Consider the following 13,826-nt stretch of genomic DNA (forward strand, 5'->3'; position numbering starts at 1 on the left):
GAGCTGGGCAACGGTATCTAAATTAAAATCTTGTTTTAAAAAATGTAAACAGATACCGGAAAACAACCTCATCCCTCGATTAAAATTGTTTGTAACGTTTTTTATTCATGTAAAATTTCCATGAGACATTGGGGTATTTCTGCTATACTCTGTCCCAAGATATTTTGGATTCACATTTGGCTTAATTGCTTGATATTTATAAATACCACAGGATTCAAACGATGTTCATTCAAAAGTATGAAAAATTTCCAAGATTTCTCAGTCAAAACGCCCCTCATAGCTTATCAGGTTTCAATACAATGCTAAAAAATGTGATGTCTACGGAGATTTTGTATTGCAGCAAGCCCGGATGATAACGTTGAAATATTGCGCGATGTATTCCGAGTGTATTCCGAATGGAGAAAAGATGTAAACATTCCCCAATATAAATCTCCGTAAGGAATCTGTTTTCGTTCCTGTGAATTTTTCCGAGTGAAAGATGATAATGTGTCAATATAATTATCTTGGAAAATATCCCTTTCAACTATTTCAATTGCACTTCTTTCACAGGTAAGTGTATTTTTATTAAAAATCGTCCAAATGTGCTGCATAAATATCTTGGGACAGACTATATCCGTGTATATTTTTATACTGGAATTATCGTTCTTCTTTCGCTCACTCGGTTACATAATGTAAGCAAATGTGAAATATTAGTAATTTCTTAACATATTTCTATTAAACTAACATAAATAATCTCCCGGGCGCCTATTTTTGCTCCTCGGGCGCTCCCGGGCGCTATTTTATTATCCCGGGCGCTCTCGGGCGCTCCCGGGCGCTTTTTAGTGAGACCCTCATCTGTTCGACTTTTATGACAACAAAGTGGTAACATGCAAAACCAAACAACATCTTAAACTTATCCGGAATATTCAATCTGACCCCCCTCCCCCTTTTCAAAAAAAAATATTGAGATTTAAAAAAATTACTTTGATTTTTTTTAGTCACTCACATGATTTAATTTACATAACATTTTACATAAAGTTTATCATTCTATTATTTTTATTACCTTTGTATGCCAAAAGGGCCCAGAATTTGGAAATAAAAGTATCTATATCTATCTAGAGTGAATTTTAAATTTCAAACATTAAGTCATATGAAATTTTACTGAGAAAATTTAAAATGAAATTAATGTAAAGTGATGTTCATATTAAACTTAAACAAATTCAAGTGAATGCTTTTTCAAGTGAAATTCATGTTATGCACATGTTCATGCACTGGTTTATCTGCCCCTTCTTTCATCGAATCTGCCAAAAGTTACATGAAATGCAGTGGACTTCAAATCACATGTAAATCACTACCTGTATGTTCCACTATATAGACATAGAGCAACGTATACCTCCAGTCTTTGGTCTATATAAATCAAAACTGAAGTGTAGATAAATCACAATAAGGCTGTAATATAATCACAGGTGTTTATTTAATCAACAAGTCAACTTGAGTTGGTATCCTCAATTGATATGCAAGTACCTTTAATGTAGTAATGATTTGTAATGATACATGGCAAATTAATTGGCAATATCAGAAGACAAAAATAATATAATTAAAGATGATCGTCAATGTATTGTACATGTAGTATGTTATCACAGTAAATGTAATTTTTTCTCACTATACATTTATAATGTTTTATTATCATACATTATGATATTTAGTGATTATTGACAACAAATGAATACAATGTAGATATTTTCATAAATTTCTAACACAGAATCAACATAAGAAATGGAAGTTGTAATCATATAAAATCATAACAGAATTGTGTATTAATAATCATAATCTATAGAATAAATTCGAATTGCTGGCCTTTTTTAACAAAGCAGTGTTCTATCTTTGAAGGACAACATCACAAAATTGATATGAAATGTCTGTATTAAAAAATTGTCACATATATAAAAACACGGCGCATATGATTCAAAGACAATCAATGGATTACTTATAGTACAGTATATGATTATAACACTAAATATAGGTTGTTGTTTTTTTTAAAGAAGTACCAGTAACTAATAAGGATTACCCGGTTTATTGACAAATCTTGAATAGAGATGCAGAAATGCCCCATACAAACAGAATCAAACATATACAGATGGAAGCTGCAATCATTAGTTAACATCTATCATGAGCTAATGTTGGAAATTCTCTTTTGTTAAAAATCACGACCTCAAGAATAATCGGGATTTTTGGCACTTTATAATTTAGCTGTATTCTGTCTTTGAAGGACAACTTCAGAATCAATGTGTTTCTGTATTGTCTCCCCTGAGAAACCTAATTCTTTAAGAATTTCCACGGTGTGCTGCCCAAGTCTCGGTGCTTCCAAAACTCTGTCCACGCCGGGCGTGCGAGACAATCTGGGTGCAGGTCCCGGTTCAAATCCTCCATCTGTACTCTGAAGAAATGATTTATTTGTCACATTATGGGGGTGAAGGGGAGCTTCCCCTGGTTCTAAGACTGGGGTACAGCAGGCATCCGTGTCCTGGAATATTTCAGTCCACTCATCCCGAGTTTTAGAGGCGAACACTTCAGTAAACTTCTGCTTGAGTTTGTTAGAGTCTGTCATATTCTGAGGATATTCATCAAGATTGAGTCCAAGTCCTGAAACAACAAGGTTATATAAACTTAATTTTAATAAATTTATTAAAATACTACTTTTTTTACATGTACCAATACATTGTAGTATGATTTTAAATCATCTTCAGTAATGCATAATACAATGCCATATCAATAATCAATAATCAATTTTGTAAAAGTCACTTATAATGATTTTGATATTAATATACAGTAATAATCATTTATAGACCAATATTCATTGTCAGAAACTCACAGTCAATTAATTATTTGATTACAACAGTAAACACCGATACATGTACTTAAGAAATATAAATGAAAAATAAATCTTTTCAAGATATTTTTTTCCTCTCTAATTTTAGATATATCTGTTTTACCTTGTATCAATTTGACATAAAACTGAGGTTCTAGTGAGCCAACAGCCATATACTTTTTGTCCGCTGTTTCGTATGTATCATAAAATGGAGCACCTCCATCTAGTACATTTTCTCCTCGAGGTTTTCCCCAAATATCCAATTTATGTGACTTCCACAACCAATTTGCTGCAAAAGAAAAACAAAGTAACAGATATTTGGGTGTTTTAGACTTCATCAATCAGCTTTGTTTATGGCACACATTGGCACATACTAAAAACAGTCTACCTTCTCGTCCTTCTGTAGACAGCCTGCTTTAAATATTAACTTACCTACATAAGCAGACCCCTCTACCATGCTGGAATCAATAACTTGACCTTGACCAGATTGAGACCTCTCGTACAAGGCCATTACAATTCCTAAAGCACAGGTCATGCCTCCTCCAGCAAAGTCTGCTAGCAGGTTAACAGGAGCATGTGGCTTCTCTCCCTTCCTACCCAGATAGGAGAGTACCCCTAAAACAGACAGAAGAAATCATATTTTCATGAGGTTTGCTAGAGTCTCTTCATTCATTTTTTCCTGTGAACCAACTAGTCCTTGCCACGTGTCACTGAGTGTAATAACAACACTGGTATAGATAAGTCTTGATTGCAAAAAATTCGTCGTGACACACCAGTTTTTGTCCATTAAATCACCAAATAGAGTTGTCAGGAATAAATATTGATTTACAGTTAATATCATTGTAACCATTTCACTCTATTTAATTTTCGTGTATCATTATTATGTAAAATGTAAATGGACAAGGAATCAGAACCCAGCCAATTACATCAATAGGTCTACTATTTTACATGTTATCAATATGAAGTAACAAATTAATGACAATTTCAATATTTATAACATAACATAAATGAAGTAGATTCCTAGCAGTCTAAGTTTCAGTTACCCAACTAACAATGCAATACATATACTGGTAACCACTGAATGGGAACCCAACCTGATGTGGCTATGTAATTGATATCATGGCCTGCCCTGGTAGACATCGGTCCATTTTGTCCATATCCAGTCAGCCTGGCATAAACTAGTCTAGGATTTTCACTCAGAAGAGTTTTAGGTCCTAAACCAAGCTTCTCCATAACCCCTGGAAAAGATTTTCAGTTAAAGCATAAAAAACAATACTATTACTGTGAGTAAGATTACTACATAAAATTAAAATGCATCAATTTTCATGTAAAGACTGGAGATAGTTTTGTATTATTTCACATGTGATATATTCAGCATAAAAAAACTGATGCATCTACAAGAAAGCCTAAACAAGTAAAACTGTAAAAAAAAAAAAAACAACTTATCAAAAAATTCTGGGTGAACATACCAGCTCTGAAAGGTTCAATAAGGACATCAGCATCAGCACACAGCTGTTTAACAATGCTGAGACCCTCCTTCTTCTTCATATCAATTGCTATTGAGCGCTTCCCTCTTCCCTGCCTGTCCAGGTCAAATGCATGAGGCTATAAACAAACGGCATAAAATAATAATTGTAATAAATGTAATTATTTTATCTTTTACTTGATTGATAAAGGTCATTCTTTCATCATTTAAAAAAAAAAACAGGTTTCCAACTTAACATTGAAAATCTGAACCTATGATGTGGTTTAACAATTCCTAATAAATAATATAAATCATATATGATAATCTTATTTCAAAGAAACAGTTGCATCCTCAACTTGCAAATCGGATGACAAATATACATATAATTGTCTTCAGAAAAATACAATGAATCCATTATTATTATTTGAGCAAAACAAGAGAAGATCATCAAAATTCAATTGATATGAAATTCAAAATATACCCTATCAATTCTGATCACTTTGGCACCAAAATCAGATAAAATCATTCCACAGAAAGGCACAGGAGCTAGTCCAGCAAATTCAATCACCTTCACGCCTCGCAATGCCATCTACGATGAACATAAAATACAGTAGATATTCCAGAATTCAAACACCATCATTTCCATGTTATTCACTACCAAACTAATATCAGAATTTGTTTTCCCTTGGACTGAAATGTCACATTTTCATTGGTTTAAACGTAGCACGTGATTGCCTCATATATCTCTATATTTGTTCTGTGAGAAATAATATTAGGCAATATGGCCGTCATTGGTCGACGCTTCGCTTACTCATTTCGACATTTCATAGTATTTAATACATAAACCGCATGCCGTAAGTTCTTAAAGTATTTGGAGTAGTTGCCCTTTGAAATTCTTTAAAATTAGAGTAGTTGCCCTTAGAATAGTGACGTCATATTGTTTTGTCTGGAGCAGAACAAAATGGCAGCGTCGAAATTTGCTCAAATCTCTGCAGAGGAAAGGGAGAAAACATTTAAAATTGAATAGCAACAAAACATTGTAAGAAAACATGGATGAAGCAAGGATTTTTAAAGAATATTTGAAAGGTGAGATTGAATATTTAGAAGAGTTTAAATGAGTTAAATTGGACGAGATGTTAGGCATCTTGTATACCAGTATACATGGCTTTACGTAGATCATCGCTATTTGTGAATAAATATGTCGCTTGATAGTCCTCGGGAAAACAAAACACTTATTAGGTTAGTTACTGACTCACTACGGAAATATATTGGGTTGATCAATCTCATAGACGGCTCGGCTTCGCCTCGCCATCTATGAGATTGATCAACCCAATATATTTCCGTAGTGAGTCAGTAACTAACCTAATAAGTAATAATATGCGGCTGATTGGCCATATTCATGCCAATAACGTAACAGTTGACATTGCGGTATTATCCCTCTTTGGACACATGACGCTGAGTGCTGTGTCTTTAGATGTAGAAAATAATACATACCCTTTTCCATATCAAAGCCAGTATCAGCCCGAAACTCCAATATCAGCCCGAGGGCCAGGGATGATATTGGTCGATGGCTAATACAGGCTGTGATATGGAAAAAGGGTATCTATTATAATTACATTTATTAGATACTTAGTAAAAAACCATCAACTTGAACTTGATTTTAAATATATTCTAAAAGGTCTGTAAATGTAATAAATAATAATAATATGAGATCTTATTGTTTTAACAAACATGTAGCTACAAAACCGGAATTTCCTCAGGTTTAAAAAGTTAACTTTAATCTCCAAAACATTTGCCAGCCTTCGAGGTTTTCAACTACACTTAAAAATGTCAACTGTCACAAATGTTTTATTTTAATGTCTGTACACAAGCACAGATGCTGAAGCGTACAAATGAGGAGTTCCGCAAGGGGTGTGATATAGATAGCTGTTTTATCAGTAAAATGACAGATGTCCTATGGACCTGGTTCGATCTGATCGAGTGTAGCCTGGTCACGGTAAGATTATTCTTTATCCTGCAACTACCCCTTGCATAGACCGAATAAACGTAACCTAATAAACCAAAGCTATGTTCGGTCAATGCCCTAATAATATAGCCTCTTGCATTTAACCGACCTTCAAATGCATTGTGACGTCATCTTTCTTACATGCATCGTTTACGCTATGGCATCATGGTTTCAACTACATGTATATCAGGTACAACAGATAACAGATACGCAGCAAAATATGTCAAATAAAGCTCGTTTGATGCGCAAAATGTGATATTTTGTTGCAGGATAAATAAAATACATGATGACTGTCTTGCAAGATTAGCAATATATGGGTTTGGGTCGAAAACGGAAGAGGGCTCAGCAAGCTTGCCCTCTGTAACGTTTTCTTACCCTCGCCCAAATATAGCTTATATTACAAGACAGTAACCATGTACATCACTGCACATGTATTTTATATTTCTAGGTGTGATACGGATCTGTATCTGTATCAGCCCCGGAGGTCGATACGAGTTTTGTGATGTCATCTGCTGTATATCACTTATGCAAAAAAACTGTATTTATTACTAATGTAATAAAAGATGCTAGAAGTCCCAATGCAATTTACTTGCACTAGCAAGTCCCATGCGATCAATAGCTTCATCATACCAGAGACATAAATAACATGTTATTTACGTCTCTGATCATACGTCTCTTCTACTTTCGATTTCCACCAACCTGCCCGCTGACGCCTGTGCGTTGAGCATGTTGAGCATATAAAACTAAGAAATAGAAAATTAATCTGAAGTTAAAATCACGCAATTATTGATACTTACTTTGAAATAAATAACTAATTATCGTTAATATAACTGCAACACCTTTATCCTTTAAATTATCATTTTGCACTCGAAATATATAACGTTGAACTTTGACCCATATTGTTGGTAGATTAAACTCAGACCTCGCATGAAAACTCTCCGGAAAAGACACACCCTTTCATAATTTCATAAATTAATTTCCCCAATGCCATTAATTTATAAAAATTTTCAGTTGCTTCGTGATTTTGGAGTTAGCCCCCTCCCGAATGAAATAATCTTTCTAGATTGTATAATCATATATCTTTCGTTTATTTTCGTGTGTTTTTTTGGTTGCCCTACCCCCACCCCTCACACACCACACTTTAAATTAAAATATATTCTTCCTTATCCCAATTGCAAAATGGGGGATGAGGCACAGACTTACCTTAAAAAACTTTGACGTGCCAAAAAAAATATCTGAATATATAAAATCAGAGAGGAAATCTTTTAAAAGAATCATCATTTAGAAACGAACATTCTTGAATCAAATTCGCCGCCACTTTTGACTTAGAGAAACAATACTATAACTGGACCTTTTTCATCCTAATGAATGAATGTAGCTTGGGTCCAAAGGTATTTATGATTATCGAAACGAAGTGAAAAGTGGTGGAAGCAGAAACTTGGAACAGGTTGGGCCTAAGCTACATTCAATAAGGGGGATATGAAAAAAAAAATCAAGTTTTTCTGTTTTGAAACGCCCCCTCCACCGCTTTCCAGTTTCAATGCACGACCAGAATAGAAAGTCTTCGGGGATTTTGCATTGCAAACGACATGAAAATAACGGATGATTCAGTTAAAAAATGTAGAAGAATTTCCGAATTGAGAAAAAAATGAAACATTTCCCATTATAAATCTCCGTAAGAAATTTGATTTCGTTCATGTTCATTTCTCTGGATAAAAATAAAGAAATGTCAATGAAGAAATCTTGGATTTTCTCTTTTGAATCGATTTCAATTTAATTTTACTCCTTTGACAGGTATTTGTATTCTTATGCAGTCATAAAGTGACAGAAACAATAACCTAGGATAGACTTTAATAGGAAACATATCACGAGGTTTTGTCAAAACAAAACGAAATTCATATTATATTATATTACAATGTATACGTATTGTTTTCAATCATTTGCATGATCGTAATATCTTCAACACCCCCCCCCCCCGGGAAAATAAATGAACATTGTTTACAATTACATATTTACTTTATTTGTTGGTTCATGAAAGTAGCGAGGATTGCAGAAGAAATACATAACATGCATGCGTGAGCAATAGAATCTGCAATGGTCGTCCTTCTTTAATAACAATAATGAATACGTTTTACGAGACGTCTCTCTCTCTCTCATTCAGAATCTCTCTTCAAATATCCACCCCCCCCCTCTCTCTCTCTCTCTGTCTGTCTCTGTCTCTCTCTCTCTCTCTCTCTCTCTGTCTGTCTCTCTCTCTCTCTCTCTCTCTCTCTCTCTCTCTCTCTCTCTCTCTCTCTCTCTCTCTCTCAAATCTCTTCGATTATATTTATATAATAGAAGTGTCCTTTCCGATCATTTTATCAAATGAAATATACAAAATGACCACTTTTTTATATCTTATTTGATAAAATTTTAAAATATATCGGAAAGGACAGAAGGAAGGTCACTTTCTACTTTCATGCCCCTATGCATGATTGACATACCACACGTCATTACGTCCTAAGGGAAACACGGATTTTACATATCAAAATCTTAATGCATTCTGCTTTCCTCTCTAAAGAAGTGGGCAAAGGAAAAATGGACATGATTTTACCTGAGATACAATATGATTGATTTGATTTCAGAACATTTGCATTTCCCATTGTCTTTGTCTAATAATCATTGAAAGAATCGTCTGTTTTATAAAAAAAATAAAAAGTCCGCATCTAAGTCCTAAACAACAAATGCATTCTCCTTATGAGATTCTGACAAAAGATGGTAGCCGAACCTTAGAAAAAACAAGAAGCCCACACGCCTTGATGGTAACCTGATGAGTACCATATCTATGGCACGCCAAATTCACAAAATGAGCTAAACATATATACATTGTAGTTTCACGTTTGATAAATTACCTTTATCGACTGTTAACTATAGTTTACGAACCCCAAACTATAGTTAACGATTAGTTAACTATATTTTTCATCTGTAAAACTATATTTAACGGCTGTTAATTAAAGTTAATGAATGAAAAAATGACAATAACAAACCGTGAACCATCTAAAAAATCCATAAAACGAAATACAAATTCAAAGCAGAGCAACACGGACCTCCAAATAGATAGAGGTAGGATCAGGTGCCTAGGAGGAGGTAGTGAGTATCCACTGCTGACCGGTCACACCCGCCATGTGCTCTTTGTCGTAATCGGGGAAAAAATCGGAAAAGTCCGTAGACAATTGGGTGATTAATTATGGTCTAACAATTAGTGTGAAAAACGTCAGTCAGCATGCGACCCAGTGGAAGATTGTATTTGCTGACAAGGTCGTTGTATCGACCTTAGAACTTAGAAAAGATGACTTCAAGCGAGACTGTTGATAGTCCTGTTTCATCAACTTGCTCGTAAAACTATATTTTTCAGATAAACTATGTTTTGCAAATGTTTGTTTTTAGTGTTAATGAAATATTTCTGAAACATAGATGATCGCGTTAACTATGGTTTATAGATGTAAAATATAGACTATCACTGTTATCTATAGTTTTCTATCCGTAAACTATAGTTTACAACCGTTAAACCTAGTTTGTCGACTGTGAAACTATGATTAGCTCATTTTTGTGAATTTGGCGTACCACCTGGGGATGCTTTAACACATGTTTCAGCCTTTCTTGTCAAATAGTGTTCGAGAAGAAAATTTTAAGATGTTTCTCGATTCCTATGCAAAAATTCAACCTCCATAGTAGCTCCACCCATCCCCGGAGATTATAATTTGAATTAACTTGAATCTATCTACCCTACCCGAAAAAGGTTCCATACAAGTTTCAGTCGTTCTGATTGGATGTTTTTTTTTTAAGATGTAAAAATTCCCCCCATTAATTCTCCGTTAATCATGATTTGAACAAACCTAAAGCTAAGGGAGTTACCACACACACAAATTTTTCTGGCCATGCAGTTAGTTTTTAGAAGATTTTTTAAAAATACTAGCAAATTTTAAATCATTCAACAAACTTAAATACCCTTCACCCAATGATTCTTTGCCAAGTCTGGTTAAAATTGACTCGAAAGTTCTGGAAAAGAAGATTAAATCTGAAATGTTAAGGTCGACAATGCCATCAGCAACAATTACAATGACAGAAAACGAACAAAGTTCACTGGACCTTTGGCTCAGGTCAGCTTAAAAACACTTTAATAGGCCTTGTTTAGATTACCTCTGGCTTAAATTAGTTTTAGATCATACTTTCTCCAACAAGCATTCCATGGGGTACAGGCAGTAAAAGATAGATAGGGTGAATTGGAAATAGAGGGTCCGGACAAGATTTTTCATAGATCTACTATGACCTTGACCTTGTAACTTAGTTCAAGGATACTGCACACCTCTTACCTAGCTGCTGTCTTTAGGAAGTCTGACCAAAATTTGGCCAAAAAGGAGAGAAATATCCAAAACTAGATTGCTATGACCTTCACATTTGACCAAGAAATTTGGCTCAAGTTCATTGCAAATCTGATACCCATAAACATTCTTCGTCATGTATGAGCTACAAGGTCTCATGGGAATGAACATGTAGTTCAGACAAGGAATTTTGTTTACAAAGGTCCCATATGACCTTCATCTTTGACATAAAAAGGACAGGGGCGCACAAGGCGCTGTATATCCCCCACCCGGAGCAATAAAGAAGAACAATTTTTAGTTTCAGTTAAAGTATTAATTTATGGCTTGTTAGCATTGTTTATAGTATAAATGACATGGTGTGAGTCAAACATACGCTTTCATTCTGTAACCACAACAGATCTGGGTTTCCAAATCCAGCTGCACAGTGTTTTATGCAATATTCTTGATCATTTACTGTTCTAAAATGCAAATTTTAGGTATGAATTGGTCTTGACTCCATCCTTAAAGTATTTTTATTTAAAGAATAAGTTTTTATTCATTTTTATTATTGATTTAATAAAATGGAGTTTAGATCCATAATGGGTCAAAGTTCGTGGTTTTCACCAAAGACATTGCACTTTTATTAAATAGTTAATAATTGTCAAACAATCAAAATTATTCACCATATTTGTATTGTATCACCGTAGCTCAATGAGTTTGATGGAGGCTAGACTATCCTTATCGGATGAGAGGGTGTTCGAATCTTATCCGCCATTTTATTTTTAATAACTTTGGTTTTAAGTAAATCATTTAATTTATAAGATTTTTTTGAAAAGAATATTAAATACGCTCTGGATGACGATAAAAAATACGTAATGTTCATGTTCTGTACACACAATGTCGCACAAAAATAGCGCTGGCACAGATAAGAGATCATGATGTTTACGTTTAGAAAATAAACTAATAAAACAAATTAAATCGAGATATTTACAAATTATAAATGTATATTGTTAATTTGTAAGAGAATGATGCTTTATATTATACATTTCTTTTTACATGTCCCTAAGCCATTTCAACATTTTGGGTGCGGGGGATTTGTCAGGCATTGTACATTGCAACACTTTAACCAAAAGCATATTGTAGGCGAAATATTAGCCAGACTGGGCCAAATGGAGAGAATAGATATTCTAGATAAGAATTTAACATATAGATAATAGGTCTGTTATAAAACAAATAACAAACCTTTGGTTCATGGACATTGCACTGCCTTTACCCAAAAAAGTCTGAGCCAGATTGGGCCAACGGAAAGAAAATATGGTCTGGACATGTGATGTCAAACTTCTATACAAAGAAATGTTTCACGATAGAGCCTCAAGTTTGAAAAAATGCCCTGGTAAACATAATTGGGGGAAACCCAAATGAATTGGATTTTGTTGTAAAAAAAAACACCCAACACCCCCTGAGTCGTATATGAAAAGAATAATGTCGAGCCAGTCAGGTATACATATATTTATTCCAGTAGATCTGGTATTACTGGACAACAAGTCTCACGTAACAAAAGAAGATGAAGATGATGACTATGTGTCAGGTGACATTGCTAAAAATCGCCTTGTTTACATACTTTATATATATGCTTATATATAGAACACAGCCATCACATGTCATCAATGAGCAATATCAATAAAATGATACAATTTATGAAAAAAGACATTTCTTTTTTAAAACTTTATACAAGTATATAGATGCAAATATATATATTTATATTTATTCTTTACATTTCTCTCTCCCTTTTTCTCTTACCAAAAAAAGTATCATATAAAAAAGTTTAATTGTTCATATAAATATCTCCACAATAAACAAATACATGCAACAGAAAGAGGGTATAGTTCATCAGATAAAAATTAGGCTGCATTTATTCCAGGTTCCTCTTTTCATAATCCATTTACAACAAAAATAGGAAGATGTTTCTAACTACAGTGACCCTCTCTAGGCAATGAAAACACCTTTTAGCACAGTTATCAGTCAAATATGTTATCTGTCTCATATAAAATTCTGTCATCAAATATTTATCCCAGTGTATCGAAACCTAATATAGAAATTACAGCTTTTTAAAGAGCAAATTACAGAACATCTAAAATATTGTTTTTAAATGGGAAGTATCATGATGCTCATTTCTAAGACCTTTATGAAATAGCAATAGAGTCAAGTTGTTCCCCTTGTCCAGAGAGGGTCACCCACACATACATTACTACACACAGAAACACAAGTAAACTAATCTTCATGCATAAACTAACATTACTGCACCAATTGGAGTGACTTTTAATAAAAAGATTGAATTGCCTACATCAACAGCAAATATAAACTCTAAACAAATCAACATTTCATACAAATAATCCAGATAAAAACTAGTAAACAACATTAAAAGCACTCAGAGAAACCACAGACTGGCCATCACACATGCACACATACAATTTGATTCTCTACTAATACTTTTGTAACAAGTAATGGACAATCTGCTTCCATCTACACAGTTCAATGTTTCATATTTATGTGGTTTCATAGAGATATGTTGATCTAGAGTCTCAGTTACAATACACTACAAGTGGTCATAATCTATGGGGAATACCATTGCATATCATCTGTACATACAAACAAAGCAAGCATGCTGAATAACCGGGGTATTGAATCGCTTGACGCAATGCAACAAACAAGTACATTAAGATCTGAGTCACCTGATCTCGTAAAATAGCTCTTTTAATGAAGAAAGAATCTAGTTTTTGACACTGTTGATGATTAAACCCATCCCTTATGTACAAATACATAGGGGGCATATTCAGTATGGCTACAATATGGAAGGAATCAATGTCATGATATTAAGTACAAACATACATAAAAGGCTTTCAGGAAAATTAAATACTGAATGCTGGCCTTCAATAAATCAAAAGATAATGTCTCCGCTGTGTGATTTGTCCCATCAAAACCCTGTTTTAAAAAATGATCTTGTAAGAAAAAAAAATTGACTGTAAAATATTGAATAAAAATGACCAAAATATATCCACCATGACATTTTGAACTTAATATACGCACTTGGCTTTCTTGAAGACACCAATAACTTTTATAAAATCACAGACATCTATCACATTCATGACATAAAGCAGAACAAAAACG

At 33.9% G+C, this 13,826-nt stretch overlaps 2 protein-coding genes across 10 annotated transcripts in view; both read right to left on the reverse strand.

The window, feature by feature from the left end:
* Nucleotides 1-1,434: 1,434 nt before the first annotated feature.
* On the reverse strand, nucleotides 1,435-7,248 carry LOC105335665 (alpha-methylacyl-CoA racemase). Of its 2 annotated transcripts, none has more exons than XM_011439669.4 (7): nucleotides 7,116-7,248; nucleotides 4,795-4,902; nucleotides 4,318-4,453; nucleotides 3,943-4,086; nucleotides 3,281-3,463; nucleotides 2,973-3,137; nucleotides 1,435-2,622 (listed from the first exon to the last, which is right to left on the reverse strand). In XM_011439669.4, the coding sequence occupies exons 2-7, from the start codon at nucleotides 4,900-4,902 to the stop codon at nucleotides 2,219-2,221; spliced, it is 1,140 nt and encodes a 379-aa protein (XP_011437971.3). In that variant the 5' UTR covers nucleotides 7,116-7,248; the 3' UTR covers nucleotides 1,435-2,218. The 2 variants fall into 2 exon arrangements, with proteins under 2 accessions (XP_011437971.3, XP_011437970.3); XM_011439668.4 differs by lacking the exon at nucleotides 7,116-7,248 and adding an exon at nucleotides 6,908-6,958.
* Nucleotides 7,249-12,152: 4,904 nt separating this feature from the next.
* LOC105334573 (CREB-regulated transcription coactivator 1) overlaps nucleotides 12,153-13,826 on the reverse strand; it is a 21,823-nt gene continuing 20,149 nt past the window's right edge. For all 8 annotated transcript variants that reach the window (XM_034468839.2, XM_034468842.2, XM_034468841.2 and 5 more), the window contains one exon: nucleotides 12,153-13,826. This exon is cut by the window's right edge. The gene's annotated coding sequence lies outside the window, so the exon portion shown is untranslated.

This window comes from Magallana gigas, chromosome 6 (assembly GCF_963853765.1).
Source record: "Magallana gigas chromosome 6, xbMagGiga1.1, whole genome shotgun sequence".
NCBI lineage: Eukaryota > Metazoa > Mollusca > Bivalvia > Ostreida > Ostreidae > Magallana > Magallana gigas.